General features: G+C 52.8%; 1 protein-coding gene across 5 annotated transcripts in view; it reads right to left on the bottom strand.

Annotated features, from left to right (window-relative positions):
- The window catches only part of ALDH1L1 (aldehyde dehydrogenase 1 family member L1), a 105383-nt gene that overhangs the window by 22672 nt on the left and 67230 nt on the right, over positions 1-15481 (bottom strand). For all 5 annotated transcript variants that reach the window (XM_078351880.1, XM_035273944.3, XM_078351879.1 and 2 more), the window contains 6 exons: positions 12112-12259; positions 11075-11194; positions 9858-9985; positions 5941-6091; positions 4800-4870; positions 245-350 (listed from right to left, as the gene is read on the bottom strand). In XM_078351880.1, the coding sequence (XP_078208006.1) occupies positions 245-350; positions 4800-4870; positions 5941-6091; positions 9858-9985; positions 11075-11194; positions 12112-12259 (724 nt within the window). The remainder of the gene's footprint in view (positions 1-244; positions 351-4799; positions 4871-5940; positions 6092-9857; positions 9986-11074; positions 11195-12111; positions 12260-15481) is intronic.

Here is a 15481-nt window from a genome sequence, read left to right as displayed (position 1 = left end):
AGTTCCCGCACAGCCAGCTGGCCTCAAGCAGCCATGGCTGAAAAAGAGTGCTTTGGAGAGCTCTGCCTGCCATGTACGCCTCTGCCCATTGAGAGCAGGGCCTGTGGAGGGCAGCTGGCATTAGCAGGACCCATACTCCAGTGCCCATGTGGGCAAGCGGGGCCCTTCCCTTCCTCCCTTATAGAGTGAGTTTCTGGTCCTCTCTGTGGTCTGCAGTCCCTGTCTGGAGTGAGCCCGCACTCACCTGAGCAGGCTTGATCACGACTGTGTTCCCGGCAGCCAGGCAGGCAGCTGTCTTCCAGGACAGCATCATCAGGGGATAGTTCCAGGGGATGATGATGCCACAAACCCTGCCACACAAAAGAGGTTGGGCTTTGTCCCTCTTCTCGGCCAGGGGCCTACAGTGGAGGACCTGCCAACTCCCTTCCCCTCACCCAGGGCCTGACATTCACTCTCAAAGCCAGGCTTCCTGATAAGGCACCAAAGGTCCCTCTGAGAGGCAGCTCACGCCTGCTCTTTCTGTCCTGGATGCTACAGTAAGAAATGGTCTGGTGGTAGCTACTCTGCCTAGCAGGGCAGGATGGCGAGGGATACTGGACAGTTTCTGATGGAAACTGTGAACTGTCTGGGGCACAGGCAATGAGAGAGGGTGATGGTGGGCAGGCCCCAGAGGACATAGGTCAGGGGGACCTGTAGAGGGTCAGGGGTCACCAGGGTGGGTCAGGAGAGCCTGGAGGGGGTCCTCCTGAGTGTGAGACCAGGTGTCAGTCCTCAAGAAGAGAAGACAGAGTCGGCAAGGCAGGACTGATGAGGTCAGGGGGCTCTGCGTGAAGCCATGGTGCCCAGGGTCAGTGCCACTCTGGGTTCCAGAGCAAGCCTCTGACTGGGCACAGGTGCCTTATACTCAGAGCATCGTGGGCTTGGGGAGGCCACATAGTTCCAGGGACCAGCAGGCACGCTGGCCGGGTATGAATCCTGCATGGCCCTGCCTTCCCCCCATACAGCACCTCTCTGGGTGAGCGCTGGGCAGTTAGATGAGGACATCCACACAGAGCCCCACATGCAGACCACAGGCCATGCTGTTCCCACCCCACCACCATCACAGGATGTTTCCCCAAAAGATAATTGCTTAGCCAGACCCAGGCTTTGGGCAGGACACTGGGTGAAGCATCGCGGGGGAGCAGTAGGGGGGACTGAGAGGGTAGGGGAGCCACCCTGCACCCCACACGCACCCAGCTGATTGGGTGGGACGGGACAGGCAATAGGGAGCACAGCACGGGCTGGCGAGTTCTCCCAAGGAAGGGGTGAGGCTGTTGGTTACAGTGAAGGGGATTGAGGGGGGCTCGGAAAAGAAAACACATCATAAAAGTCCCACGATTACGTGCTGAATTGTGCCCCACCCCCCAGTTCCTATGCTGAAGTCCTAATCCCCAGAGCCTACGGACGTGCCCTTGCTTGGAGACCAGATCACTGTGTTGTAATTAATTAGGATGTGGTCGCATCAGGGTGGGCAGGCCCCTAATCCAGCAGGAATGCTGTCCTCATACAGAGAACACCACCTGGAGAGACAGATTTTCACAGTGGGAATGCCAAGAGGGCATGAGGCAGAGAGGGGAGCGCCCTATAAGCCAAGGAAGGCCAGAGGTTGCCAGCAGCCATCAGACACCAGGAGAGAGGTCGGGACAGACCCTCACAGATCTCATGCGGAAACAGCTCTGCCCACATCTGATCTTAGACTTTCAGCTCCCAGAACCATGAGACAAGTTTCCATTGATTAAGCCCTGGATCGGCGGTCCCTTGTACAGCACCCAAGCCGATGCTCATACTCACTGGTTAGGGGAAAGGCCGAGCCCTGGGACTGTAGTATGCAGAGCCAGCGTGGCATGGGGTCAAAGGAGCAGGGCTGCGGGACCCAGGTCCGAGTCAATCCTCCCTGCCCAGCCGCTGGGAGAACCGACCTTCATTGGCCTTGATGCCTCTGATTCTTAGTGGGAGACTGAGTGGCCTCCCTCACCCAGTGAGACACCCCCTCATGAGTCTGAGGCCCACCCCTCCCTCACTCAGGGCCACTCCCCTGCTGTGGGTTCCTGAGCTCATCTCTCTTCTGCCCTGAGGCTCCCAGGGAGCTGCATGGACAGTGAGGGTGGAGCTCCTTCTCTCTCTTGGGAGCCTGGGGCCTGGGCAGGGGAACCAAACAAGGTTTCTTGGTGTCCCCAAGAAACGCTTGGCCTGCTAGGGAGCTCCAGCGGTTGTTGGCCAGGATGCAGCTGAAGATGTGAGGGGACAGGGCCCCACAAGTCAGCTGCAGCCTCACTGCTGGGGTTGCTGTGGGCCTGGCCAGGAAAGGAGAGGGGCAGCCCCTCACTCAGTCATTCTGCAGTATTTATGGGACACTGGACGAGTGCTGGGATGATGACAGGCATGGGCACAGGGCAGCATCAGTCCGAATGGTCAGAGAATAGAATGGGATTATAGATTAGAGAGGGCAGGCTGGGAGCAGAGGTCTCGGGGGATGCATCGCAGGTGAGAGCTGGAGGACAGCGGTGAGGGCTGCAGGTGGGACACAGGTGTAAGTGCTCGGTGGGGCGTGAGTGTGGAGGGTCTGGGATCTGTGAGGCCAGCACAGCCAAACACAGTGGACTGGGGAGGGGGCCAGGATACCAGAACTGGATCCCATGGCTAAGTGAGGAGTCTGATTCCATGTCAAGGGCACTGGGAAGCCACTTGAGGATTCCGAGTGGAGCAGTGACACGGTCTCTTGTGAATTTCCTAATACAAACATCCGAAAGAGCTGGCCTCTGCCCCTTCTCAGCACCACAGAAAGAATTCTCCTCTTATCCCTTTCCAGGAGGCCCTGCCCTGCCTGGCTCCTTCACCTGGCCCTCGTAACTCCTTCACAGCACACCGTGCCCTAGACACCTGACACTAACCCATCAAAACAACTTGGTGAGGACAGGACTGTTTTATTACCATTTGACAGATGGGGAGACTGAGTACAGACAGGCTGGGAGCTTTCCCTAAAAAGGGGAGGAGCTGGGATTCCAACCTTGGGTTCCAGCTCTAGAACATTCCCACTGAGGCGAAGTCCTGTGTGAAGGTGGGGAGGGGTGAAGACCAGAGGCCCTGACAGCTTCCCTGCCAGGCAGAGACCATTAGTTCCAGAATTGTGACCAGCCAGGTGCGTGGTCAGCAGTGGCCCTGCCTGACTGCCTTGCCTACCTTTGGGTGAGCTCTGGTCTATGTGAGCGGCTGGCACCAGGCCCCAGAGCAGTACTATGGGGTACTGACTGAGTGCCCAGAGCCCGGGTCCAAGGCGAGCCTCACAGGGTGACACAGGGATGCTTCTGGGTGACAGTGTCTGTTTCCTCCTCAGTCTGATGGGGCAGACATCTTTTTACCTCTTGCCGACAGCTGGGAGGGTGGGCAGTCTCACAGACCCAAGTGTGGCTCTGACCTGTGGCCCCAGGTGGGCCATGACCTGTCCTGCCCAGCCCAGCCCCTCTCAAAGCAGGATAAAGGTCTCTGACCACTGCCCCATAGCAGGGTTTCTTGGCCTCCACACTACTAACATTTGGGGCCGGGCAGTTCTTTGCTGTGGGGGGCTGTCCTGTAGCACCCTGTCGGGACAACCAAAACCATGTGCAGACACTGCCCAGTGTCCTCTGTGGGGACCCTAGAGGTGATGCCTCCACCCCCATCCTGGCTCCTCCCTGGGGCTCCAGGGTGAGAGGTTTCTTGGTGCACAGCCCCCTTTCCCACAAGAGCTTCCTCCGGCCTGTGCTTGAGGACTTGGTTGTTCATCTGCGTGAGCTGTCAGTGACACAGTGACATTGGAGCATGTTGCCCCTGCAAACACTCCAACGTTCAGGTGGAGCTGAGGGGCCTTTGGCCACGCCCACAGCTGTGAGGTCCCCCACCCTGCAAGGCACACAGAGCAGGTGGGAATGACTGTGGTGCCAATGGCAGCTGGGCTCTGCTGCTGGGTCACCCTGGCCAGACCCTCCTCTGGCACCGTGTGCAGGCACAGTGAGGGTGGACCCAGGGCTGGGGCTCTCTAGGTCCAGCTGCAGGAACATCCCCAGAGCAGATCATGGATTAGGGCTCTGCCAGCACCTGCTGCTCTGGTGTTTGCTGTCACCGACCAAGCACAGTGGCCATGCATTCTGGGGTGAGCCTCCTTGGGCACGTATGTGAGTGACTCACCAGGACTGGGGCCGAGTGAGGATGTATGGCCTTGAGTGGTCACTGCCCAGTTTCCTCTGGCAGAGGAAAACACAGAGCTCTGTGGCTGTGTTCCAGGCCCTTCTCCCCACCCCTGCCCTGGGGCCACTGGGTGACGAGGTGAGGCACCTCATGCCGGGCTCATTTCCTAGTTCTGATGCACTTGGTGTTGGTGGGGTCTGCACTTGTCCTGCTGATTGGTTCTCATCCTCTGCCTGTTCCTCCTTCATTCTGTTTCCTGTTCCTCCTTCATTCTGTTTCCTGTTCCTCGGTGCGATCCAGGAGTTCCTCATCTTTATGAACACTGACCTCACCATACCAATTTTGGATGTTTTTTGGGTTTACCCTTTTTCCCACCCTGGGCCTGACTGATCCAGTGTTACTGGGGGATTCAATACAATTGTCCTCAAGTCCTTACAGCAGTGCCTGGCACGGAGCAGGTGCTCTAGAAGCACATGGATGGCTGTTTGATAAACACATGCACAAGGGGGCCGTGAGCTCCTGCAGGCTGTGCTGCAGTCCCACGTACTGCATGGAAAGCACTGCGAGGCTACACCTCACCCTGGGCAGGGACTCACCCAACAGGCTCCTTCCTGGTCAAGGTCAGGTTGCGGTTGGGTCTGGCTTGGTTGATGGGGATGGTGGAGCCCTGGAAGAGGCACAGGGGCAGTCACTCAGAGGCCCAGGGTCCACACCCCTCTTCCCCTGGGCAGCTAGTCTCTACCAGGGGCTCTGGGAGGAAGTCAAAGCCACCAACTTTGGTGTGACCTGAGGCTTGAGAGATGGGGGGGTCAGCCAGAGGGACAAGAAGTTTGCTCCACCCTGAGCCTGGCAGGCAGAGCCCTTGGGCAGGAAGCTGGTCCTGGTACCAGCAAGGCCTTTAGCTTTGACACTTGAGCAAGAAAAGATAAGTGTGGGGGCGGGGCCGGGTGCCCACCCCCTCCCCTCAGCTCTAAGCAGTTGAGCATGTGTAGGAGGCCCAGGCCTGGGGCCAGCTGCTACATGGCAGCAGAGTGGGGGTGGGCACCAGGCAGCCCACCTCCCTCCTTGCTGTCATGTCCTGGTGGAGAGAAGGAACCATGAAGCCCAGATCTGGCAGAGATGCCATGAGCCCTGCAAAGATGGGTCTCCCCTGGGAGCCTCCACAAATGGCCCCCAGGTTCCACAACTGATGGTAAGGGCCTGAAGATACGGTGAGCACTCCCTCCTGTGATGGTGTTGACTGTCCCTGTTGACCTTAGGGTGGGGGTATGGTGCCCACAAACCCAGAATAACTGCAGGAGTCCCTAGAAAACAGGCAGAAGAGAGTGTCACAGGGATCCCAAGCCTGAGAGTGACCTGCTGCTGCTGGGAGACAGAGCATCTTGAGCAGGGACCTGCAGCCAGGAAGGACCTGTGCCCTCAGCCCTGCAACCACATGGAACTGAACTCTGTCAACACCAGAACTCACCTGGATGCAAGTTCTGCCCCAGGGCATCCAGGTAAGGCCCAGTCCGGCCAATGCCTTAGCTTTGGCCTCTTGAGACCTCGGCATGGAAGGTCCCCAGCCTGCCGGGACTTCCCACCTGCAGAACCACAAGCTAATAAACGGGTGTTGTTCCAAGCCACCCAGTTGTGGTCATTTACTGTGCAGCAGGCAGACTACTGTGCTGCCCTTGGAGTCCCCTAAGCAGCTGGGCCAGTCTGTGTGCTCACACTGGGCGGGAGCCTGGGACCCACCTGGATCTTGTCGCACCAGCCAGCAAAGTAACGGAAGGTCTGGATGGACATCCCCACATGGGTCTTCAGGGCCAGTGTGTAGACGGCACCCGCATCCAGGGCCTCGATGGTGGCCAGCTCCTCCTGGTGCTGCTCCATGAGATCTGCCAACCTGGCCAGGGGGAGGGGAGGCGGTAAGTGGGCTCGGGCCTGGCACAGCCTCATCTGTCCTCATGAGGCCCTTCTTAAAGAAGGCAGGGGACTGCCATTCACCCTAGGTCTGCCACTCTCAGATGTGCGGACCTCCGTTTCATGCAATGGGCTGGCACCGTTTGCTCCACCAGATGGTTGTGAGGCTGACACCCTCTGTCCCTCTCTCCTTTCCTTGCTCTTCCCTCCCTTCCTTCCTGAAGTATCTGTGGATCCACTACTTTATCCAGTTTCCCTGAAATTATCCTGCTGAGGCATTCACCCACTTGCCACAGACAGCAAAGGGGTCACCGCCCAAGAGGCCTGCTTTTCCTGTCTTTGGAAAGCTTGAACCAGGAGAAAGCCCATCTGTCTTTCCAGCACCAACAGTTCAGTCCAGAGTAGTGGGGACATGCTCCTGAGGAGTCTCCAGAGGTGGAGAGGTGGCCATATCCTCACCCTTCACAAGAGGGCTGACTAGGGAACGACGCGTGGGCTGGTGCGTTTACACAGACTGGCTCCAGTCTGAGCATGCCAAGGCCGGGTTGCCCTCCCTTGATTCTGATGGATGTGCAGCTATGAGAAGCCTGGGAGTTACCAGGGTGCCCCTCTCATTCCCTAGGGGGAAGGTGGCCAGGGAAAGTGGAGCCCACAGGCCCAGAGCAAACTCAGCCTTGCAGACAGGCAGCTTGGCTCAGGCCCAGAGGCAACTGTGGGACCAAAGTCTGCAGTTGTTTCCCACACTGCTCCTCTCTGCACACAGGCACCATGAGGCCCACATGCACCCCAGGCCTGCTCCAGTCTTCACCTGCCTATACCCCCAGGACCCATGGTGGGTCCATGCCACTCAGGATGCAACTCCGTGCCTGGCCGACCAGTCCCCGGCCCTGTTTCCACTTCATTCTGGGGCTGTGCGACCCCAGCTCCTCTGCCTCCCTCCTCCTCCTCCTCACATCAGCCTTTTCCAGGTGCTCAGGTCACTCGGGCCTCCTGCCTTGGAGCTTTTGGGGGCTGTGTTGCACGTTTTGGCCCTCTTTCCACACTCCTGTCTCTCCTCTCGGCCTTCTGTACTTCTTTCAGACCGAAATTCCCACCCGCACCCTGAGTGATCAGAGCTCCCTGTCATGTCCTCTGATAGCCTCCTCTGCCTTTCTTCACTCCTCCCCGCCCACCACTACGGTTTCACAATAGACATTCACACAGATGATAATTTCATCACGATATGCCTGCCCAAGCTGCAGGGGGCAGGGCACCGTCTGTTTCCCTGCTCTCCGCAGCACCCAGCTCCAGCACAGCTCTGGGCACACAGGAAGCACTCAGCTCAGGTTTGTTGCATGAAACTGACTGGGCAAGGCCACCCTGGGCAAGCAGAGCCCACGTGTAAATCAGTTTCTGAGAAAAACCGATTGTGTACAACAAATAGTGAAAATACCACCTTGTGGCCGGTAGCAGAACCTCAACCGGCAGCTGTTGCCCGTTGATGAAACAGGGCCTTGCGGTGATAAGGCACCAGCTGCTACCGCCCTTGGGAGCCCTCAGACCCAGAGGCTAACGGTCACTGTGTGTTGCCACCTGGACGTGGGAGCCCACACAGCAGCCTCGGGACAGTCTCACGCCCCTCTCCTGCAACCCTGCCCAACTGCAGCCCACTAAAGCTTGTGGTGTGCCATGCCTCCTGTGTTCACATCCTTTTCCTTCATCAGCCCCAATCCCTGAATCCCCCCTATTCCTAGACAGTGCCACCTGTGTGTGACATGGCTGTGTCATCAGTCCAGTTTCCAGGACATACTTTCTAAAGTAGCCATCACCCGAGTGCACTATTCGGGAAGCTCTGAGAGGCTGCCTTGTGGGACTATTCTATTGTCAATTCAGGTAGGCTGCTGAATCGACACCCTGGCACCCGTGCTCCCCAGAGCCCAGTCCCTGGGTGCCAGGGTAGCAGTGCAGGAGAAGTGAAGCTGCTGCCATCTCCCTCTGAAGGGCAGATGCAGGGGTGTGAGTGGGCTCAGCCGGCCCTACTGACCATCAGCAGCCTGGACCACTGCCAGATCCTCAACCGTGGACCACAGTCATATCTGGGCAGAGCCAGCAGCTCCCCATGGTCTTTCCTACAAAGAGTAGGCTCCTCTTTGTAGCTCTACTGGGCAGCTGGATACCGCTGCTTCTGCTCCCTGGAGGTTCTATCCTGTTCACCAGGAGTTCATGGGACTGCCTAGGAACCTTCTTTAAATCTCCCTCTGGTCCTTCTTCCCAGCTTCCACAACTGTGTAATGTCTGATTCCTGCAGTGCCTTTCTTGTTCTCTAACACCCATGGTGGTCCCACCACCCTGACACGGTGCTCTGTGGCCATTTATCTGGGAAATCCTGTTCTGCCCCCTCCAGGACATCTAGACCCAGCCTCTGTCATGATGAGCTGAGGCAGAACCAGCAATGGGCACTACCAGGTCTCCAAGGGGCATGAGAGCTTGTACAGGACAGGAACTAGTCCACTTACAGCTGCTAGGGTGCCTCCCCCACTGTCATTGTGGGTAAGTAGGAGCTGTTATGATACAAGCCACCAGCTGGCAGCAGAGGCCAAGGGAGGAACCCCACATATGCTGTCGGCCACATAGTCTACCAAAGGTATGCAGGGCCCAGGCCAGAGGCTCTCCCTCCACCTGGCATGCCTGTTTCACAGCTCTCCCTGACTTCCAGGAGCTCTAGGGACTCCTGGGCATGGCCAGTGCCTTTCCAGAATTGAGGGGCTTGCAAAGGGGACAGGAACCTATGAAAGGCTGGGCATGCCAGCTCCCACAGCCCTCCCTGCCCCAATCCTAATCTCCATTTGGTTTTGCAAACCATGGAGGCCCCTCTCTCTCATTTCCTGCTGCTGGACTGCCCTGGCTTTTCTGGCCTCGGGAGTATAATAGAAACAGAGCCATTCTGACCACAAGGCCAAGGCAGGGTCTCTCCTGCCAGGTGAGGAGCCTCACTGGGACCTTGCCATAACCAGGCTTCACAACTCTAGAGCTTCCCAGGACCCAGTGAAAGAGCCAGCCCCTGAGACACCTGTGCTCTGGGTTCATCTGCCCGTACCCTCCCTTCTTTCGGGAACACCATCTCACCTCTGTGAGGGTGACTGCTCCTTCCCCTAAGGCCCTGTGGTTCCAGGGGTGCAGCACCTCTCTTCTGGGCCTCCCTGTCACTCTACAGTCATAAGCTAAAGTCATCATCACAAGTCCTTGCCTAAGACATATGAACTGGAATTAAGGAGAGAAGGTCCCTTCTTCCCTGACTTAAAATTAAAAAAAAAAAAAAAAAAGAAAGAAAGAAAATGTGAGACCTATGGATTCCAGCAGCCAGAGCCAGGCTGAGCAAGCAGAGACCAGGCCCTTGCTGTCTTCTGCGTGCAGGAGCTGAGTCTCCTTCGGCTCAGGCTGGCGAGGGCAGTGCTGTGTCTGCCTGGGAGGCCCAGCCTGCGCCTACTTCAGAAGCAGCCCTTGGCTTCTGTACATCCTCACCTCCACCAGGCACCTCCCCTGAGGCCACTCTGCTGAAACACTTCGTGTTTCTCGTGTCCCTTCCTCTGAGAAACCTTTTCTGAGTCTCAGGCAAGGAGCCCCAGCCTGGTCCATCTGATGGCCTTGGTCCCATGGCGTCCCCAGGACCCACCTCCTCCTGGCAGGTAAAGAGGTCTTTGCAAAAGCACCCCCCGGCCCCACCCAAGTTGATGGTGGCAGTGGCTGGCAGGTGCATGCTGCGCTCCCACCTGTACAGCAGCCGGCCCCGGTCCCGTGCGCTGATCTTCCCCCACAGTCCATTCTCAAAGGCATCCTTGGCTGCGGCCACTGCCTTGTCGACATCAGTGACTTGGGGCAGGGATACCTGGCAGATGACCTGTAGCAAAAGCAGAGCCGTGACCAGTTCTCCCTTGGCCAGCTGCATGCAGATCCCCTGCCCACTTCCCCAGCTTCCTCCTAGGCTTCCTCTTGTGCTTTGGCCATGCTTCCTCTGGCCACATAGGCAGGCATGGAGGGGAAGCATGGCCAAAGGATAGCCCTGGGAGGGCCTACACAGGAAGAGAAGACAGGTCTTCCTGGGAGAAGGCTGTTTGTGTGTCTAAACCCCGGGGCCCCCACCCCATTTCTGCCCCTAGTGTGCCACCCATGCAGGCTCCCTCACCTTCTGCCTGCTGGGTGTGCCGAGGGGAGACAGTGGAATCCTGGGGTGAGAGGGCAAAGCCAGCTTCTCCTGTCTGCCCCCACAGACAGCCTCGCCCCTTCTGCCAAGGTCCCATCCTTAGCCCCTCCTGATGCTCCATCCCAAGGGCACGGCACTGATCAATCTGTGTCCCTACCCACTGCCTGTCCCTTTGCAGATCAGTCTTTAACTCCCTCAAATGATTCATTTTGAGTATAACTCTCTGTATTCTGCAAGGATTCAGCAGATCCTACAGGATGGACAGGATAGAAAAATATCAATGTACAGCCACAAGAGCGAGCTCTGCTTCGAGACCCACATTTCAGACATGCCCATCTGTGTATCTACCATAGGCATGAATGCCCCAAGGTCACAGTCAAGAGAAAGTGGCAAACATGGGATTCAACTCAAGGATGAATGCCCCAGTGTTGGACGGTTCAAGTATTAGGCAAGGCGAGTCCCATGCTGGGGCTACTGATGAAGTGTGGAGGTGTGGCAATGGCCCCATTTCTTCCTATCAGGGAGGAGGAACCCTGTTTCCAGTCTCTGAAGCAGGTGCAAGACCCTTCAGAGCCCTCCTGCCTCCTGCCACCACCCTGCACCTCCTCTCGGCACCACTCCAATAGGGTGGGCTGGAAACGAACTGGTATCCTTTTCCATCCCTCTCAAAGGCACATGTCCAAGCAGAGGCCCTCAGGGTCAGGACCCCCAGAGGCCAGTAGGGGTAGGGAAGGAAGGATGGTAAGGCTGGGGAATGTGGGAAAGGGGCACTGGGCCTGCACTCACACTTCCGTCGGTGGGATTGATGGTCTCAAAGGTCTTGGCGCCCTCAGCATCAATGAACGCTCCCCCGATGAAAAGCTGGTGGGGCATGTGGAGGGTGCGCTTGTTCACCGCCATTTCCACCTGAAAGGAAGGACCCAGTGACAAGCAAAAACCCACACAGGGTACAGGAGGCACACACAGACAGCTACACAGCCACACACAGACACACTTCCCAGGGGCCTCCTGGGGATGCCGAGCTGCTTGTGGGCAGCAGCTGAGAGATGGACAGGCTCCACAGTCAGGCTGCCTGGCAGGAGCCCAGCGCTTCCACCTACTCCCTGTGCAGCCTTGGGCTGGCTCCTCAGCTTCCTCAGGGCAGAGCCAAGAGGACTCTCAGCACAGAGGAAATGCCTGAGAGTAGTGAGGCCCTTGGTAGCCACCAGACATGCCACCACCCACCACTCATGTCCCTGTGGATTGGCAATTCCTCTCTGAATGCAGGCACTTCTGGGGGTAGCCTCCTCCTGAAATATGTTCGTCAGTTGTTTGTCCTCAATCCCAAGGACACTCCGGGGTCCACCTTGGTCCCCTGTGCTTTCTTCACCCACTTTTGTTCCAATCTACCAGCCAAACAAACTACGCCAAAGTCCATTCCTATGGGAGTTGACAGTCTATCAAGATAGCTCGGGGAAGATTTCTTAATAATCTTTAAAAAATAGATTTTCAATTACTTATCATACACATAAGTTGAATACGTAGGATAATTTGTTTCCTTACTGGGAACTAGAAGTCTCTTCTTAGTATCCTGATCACAGGCCTTGGGACTCAGGGTTTGGCCCATGTCCTGAGCATCAGACAGCAACCTCTGATAAGCCTGCCTCTCTGTACCAATGTCCCCAGGCTATCCCAGGTGCAGGGAGAGCATGAGAAATGGAAGGGTGGGCTCCCGAGGCCCTGGCATTCTGAATGCCCAGGTTTCTTCCCTTGTCTTAGGTAGTCACAGATGCAGCTGCCAGAGGGGTCTGCAGGGCCTGCTACAGGGAGGGCCCAGCACTCACGTAGTCAATGCTGTACTCGCCCTCCTCATCGTCCCCTCGCAGCTTCCTCACTAACAGCTGGATGAAGTCTCCAAAGGTGGATGCCATGTACACATCTTCATTTTCTAACTCCAGGCCATCACACAGCTCCTTCACTTCCTCCACCAGCCTGGAGGAAGGAGATGGAAAGATGGGGACACAGGAGGGGATTGGCAGGCCTGCATTGCCAGCAGCAGCAGCAGTGGCACCAAACACCCCAAGAGGCCCATCCCAGCAATGGGGGCTAGCCATAAGCCCAGAAGTGGGGGAAAGGGCCCAGGCTGTGGACTCAGATGGCCCTGGGTCCAAATTCTCGCTCCATCATTTTCTAATTTGTGACCTGGGGCAAATTGACTAACTCTTCTAACCCTAATTTCTTCACCTGTAAAACAGAAGTAATGATAGCTCCTCTGTTATTTTGTGAGGAGTAAATATGACAACCCACCTTATAATAGTAATTAGTAGATTAATAAATAATCTCCAAAAAACTCTGTTAAAAGAATAAAAATACAAACCACAAATTGGAAGAAAACATTTCCAAATCACATTATCTGATAAAGAACTTGCATTCAGAATATATAAAAAACCCTCAAAACTCAATAGTAAGAAAGCAAACAGCCTAATTAAAAATGAGCAAAAGATTGAACAGATGCCTCTCCAAAGGAGAAATATGGATGGCAAATAACAATATGACAAGATGCTCAACATCATTAGCCACTGGGGAAATGCAAATTGAAAGCATAGTGAAATGTAGCTGCATATTTATTAGAATGTCTAAAGTAAAAGCCTGACCATTCCCACTACTGGGAAAGATGTAGTACACTGAGCAACTAGAGCTCGCACACGCTGCTGGTGGGGATGTAAATGGTACTACCACTTTGCAAAGCAGTTTAGCAGTTTATAAAGAATTAAACATACTTCCCATTTCACTCTTAAGTATTTATCCAAAAGAAATAAAAGCCTATGTCTAGACAGCAGACAGCAGAACAGGAAGCTCTGAAAATGCATCCCCTTACCTAAATAACTATGGAATTCATATAAATCAAATACGTTGGAGATCTGGGGTCTAGTCAAATGCTTTCAGCACCAAGGAGAAAGACTGGTGAAGAAGCTGGCAAATGTCGATTATTTTCAGTGAATTTCAGCCTCTCATAAGCTACTGGTTGGCACCCGCCACCTCCCACCTCTGCTACAGAAAGCTTAAGCAAGGCTGGGTCATATTCCAGACACAGCTTATTGAAGCCAAGGTGAGCAATAGGGACCTTGTCCTCTAACCACCAGTACTGTGTCCTGAGCATGGATATTCCTTTTGATTGCAGAGGGGCTATCATAAAGGCTGGCAGTCACTGTTTCAACCCTCGCAGGCTGAAGTAGCTTCCAGGAGATTTTGAAAGGCAATATTTTCTCTCCACTTTGGTAGCCAGACATTTATGGAAATCTTTGTCAGGTCACTGGCTGACTACAGGAACAATGGAACAGAAAATTCAATGACAACACACAACATGGAACACACCTTGCAAAAATGATTTGGAAAAGTCACAAACAGATGGCTCCAGCCCTCAACAAGGAAGATTAATAATCCTTAATAAGTGAGAGAAATATATTTCCAGAATTGCCACAACATAACATTCAAAATGTCCAGTTATGACCAAGAAATATCTACAAAACATATGAAGAAATAGGAAAGAAGAGCCCATTCACAGGAACAGAAAATAATTTCAAAGAAGGTATTCCTGAGGAAGATTAGATATTGGAATTACTGGTCAAAGACATTATGTCAAATGCCTTAAATATTTTCAGTGAACTAAATAAAATTATGAAGAAAACTAAAGGAAATCAAGAAAATGATGTGTGAACAAAATGAGAATATCAATAAAGTGACCAAAACTATAATAAGAAGTCAAACACAAATTCTTGAGCTGGCAAGTCCAATAACTGAAACAAACAAAAAACTCACTAAAGGGATTCGACAGTAGTTTTGAGCAGGCTGAAAGAAAGATGAGCAAAGTTGAAATTATTCAGTCTGAGAAGCAGAAAGCAAAAAGAATGAAGAAAAATGAAAAGAGCCTGTAGGATTTGTAGGATACCATGAAACATAATGACATACTCATAGGAACTCCAGAGAGAAAAAAGAGAAAAAGGCAGAAAAAAGATTTATTTGGAGAAATAATGGCCCCAAAGTTCCCAAACATGAGGAAAGAAATGGATATTCACATCTAAGACCTTCGATGAAGTCCAAGCAGATACACTCAAAGAGACCAACACCAAGGCACATTATACCCAACCTGTTGAAACCCAGAGACAGAGAAATAATTTGGACAGTAGCAAGAGAGAAGTGGCTTGTTATATCCAAGGGATCTTTGATAAGATTAAAAGCTGACTTCCACTAAAACACCTTAAAGGACAGAAAGCAGTTGGATAACATATTAAAAGTTCTGGGGGAAAATGGCAACCAAGAATTCTATATCCATCAAAACTATCTTTCAAGAATGAAAGAGAAATTAAGATATTACCATAGAAACAAAGGCTGAAGAAATTCATTAGCAGTAGACCTGCCCTTGAAGAAGTGCTGAAAAGAGTCTTTCTCTTTTTATTTATTTCTGCCACTTGTTTTTTGCATGTCTTATTTTTTTGTTCCTCAGTTTCTCTATACTTGTATTTTTAATGTGGTTTGTAACTTCTCTTTTTTTCCTATATAAGAATAGGCAACTGAACAAAACCATAATTTTCAATATATATTAATGGGTATACAATGTATAAAAATGTACATTGTGACAGTAATACTATAAAGGGGAAGGAAAAGAGATGTATAGAATGAGAATGTTTTTATACTATTGAAGCTGGGTTGATATTATTCAAACTACCTTGTTATGAATTTAACATGTTAATTATAATCCCCAAGTAACAACCCTGAAATAACTAAAAAACATACAATTAAAGATGGGAATCAAAGTCATACACTACAAAAAAATTCCCAAATACAAAAAAGGACAGTATACAGAAACTGAGGACAAAAAAAATAAGACATGCAGAAAACAAATGGCAGAAATAAATCTTTATTTATTAGTAAGCAAGTTAAATGTAAATGGATTAAACTCTCCAGTTTAATCTATTTTAAAGTTTAAATATGAGAAGGCACAAATTGGATGACTGAATAAAACCCAATATCCATACATATGCTACAAGAGAATCACTTAGATAAAAGGATACAAAAGAGCTGGAAGTAAAAGGATGGAGAAAACATTCCATGCAAATAGTAACATAAAATAGACTTTAAATCTAACAAGTTTACAAGAGACAAAGAAAGACATTATATTGTTAACAAGGTTTGATGCTGCAAGAGGATATAACA

The sequence above is a fragment of the Callithrix jacchus genome, chromosome 15 (genome assembly GCF_049354715.1).
Source record: "Callithrix jacchus isolate 240 chromosome 15, calJac240_pri, whole genome shotgun sequence".
Taxonomy (NCBI): Eukaryota; Metazoa; Chordata; class Mammalia; order Primates; family Cebidae; genus Callithrix; species Callithrix jacchus.
Note: the sequence above shows the minus strand (reverse complement) of the source record. Positions and strands in the feature narration are given on the sequence as shown.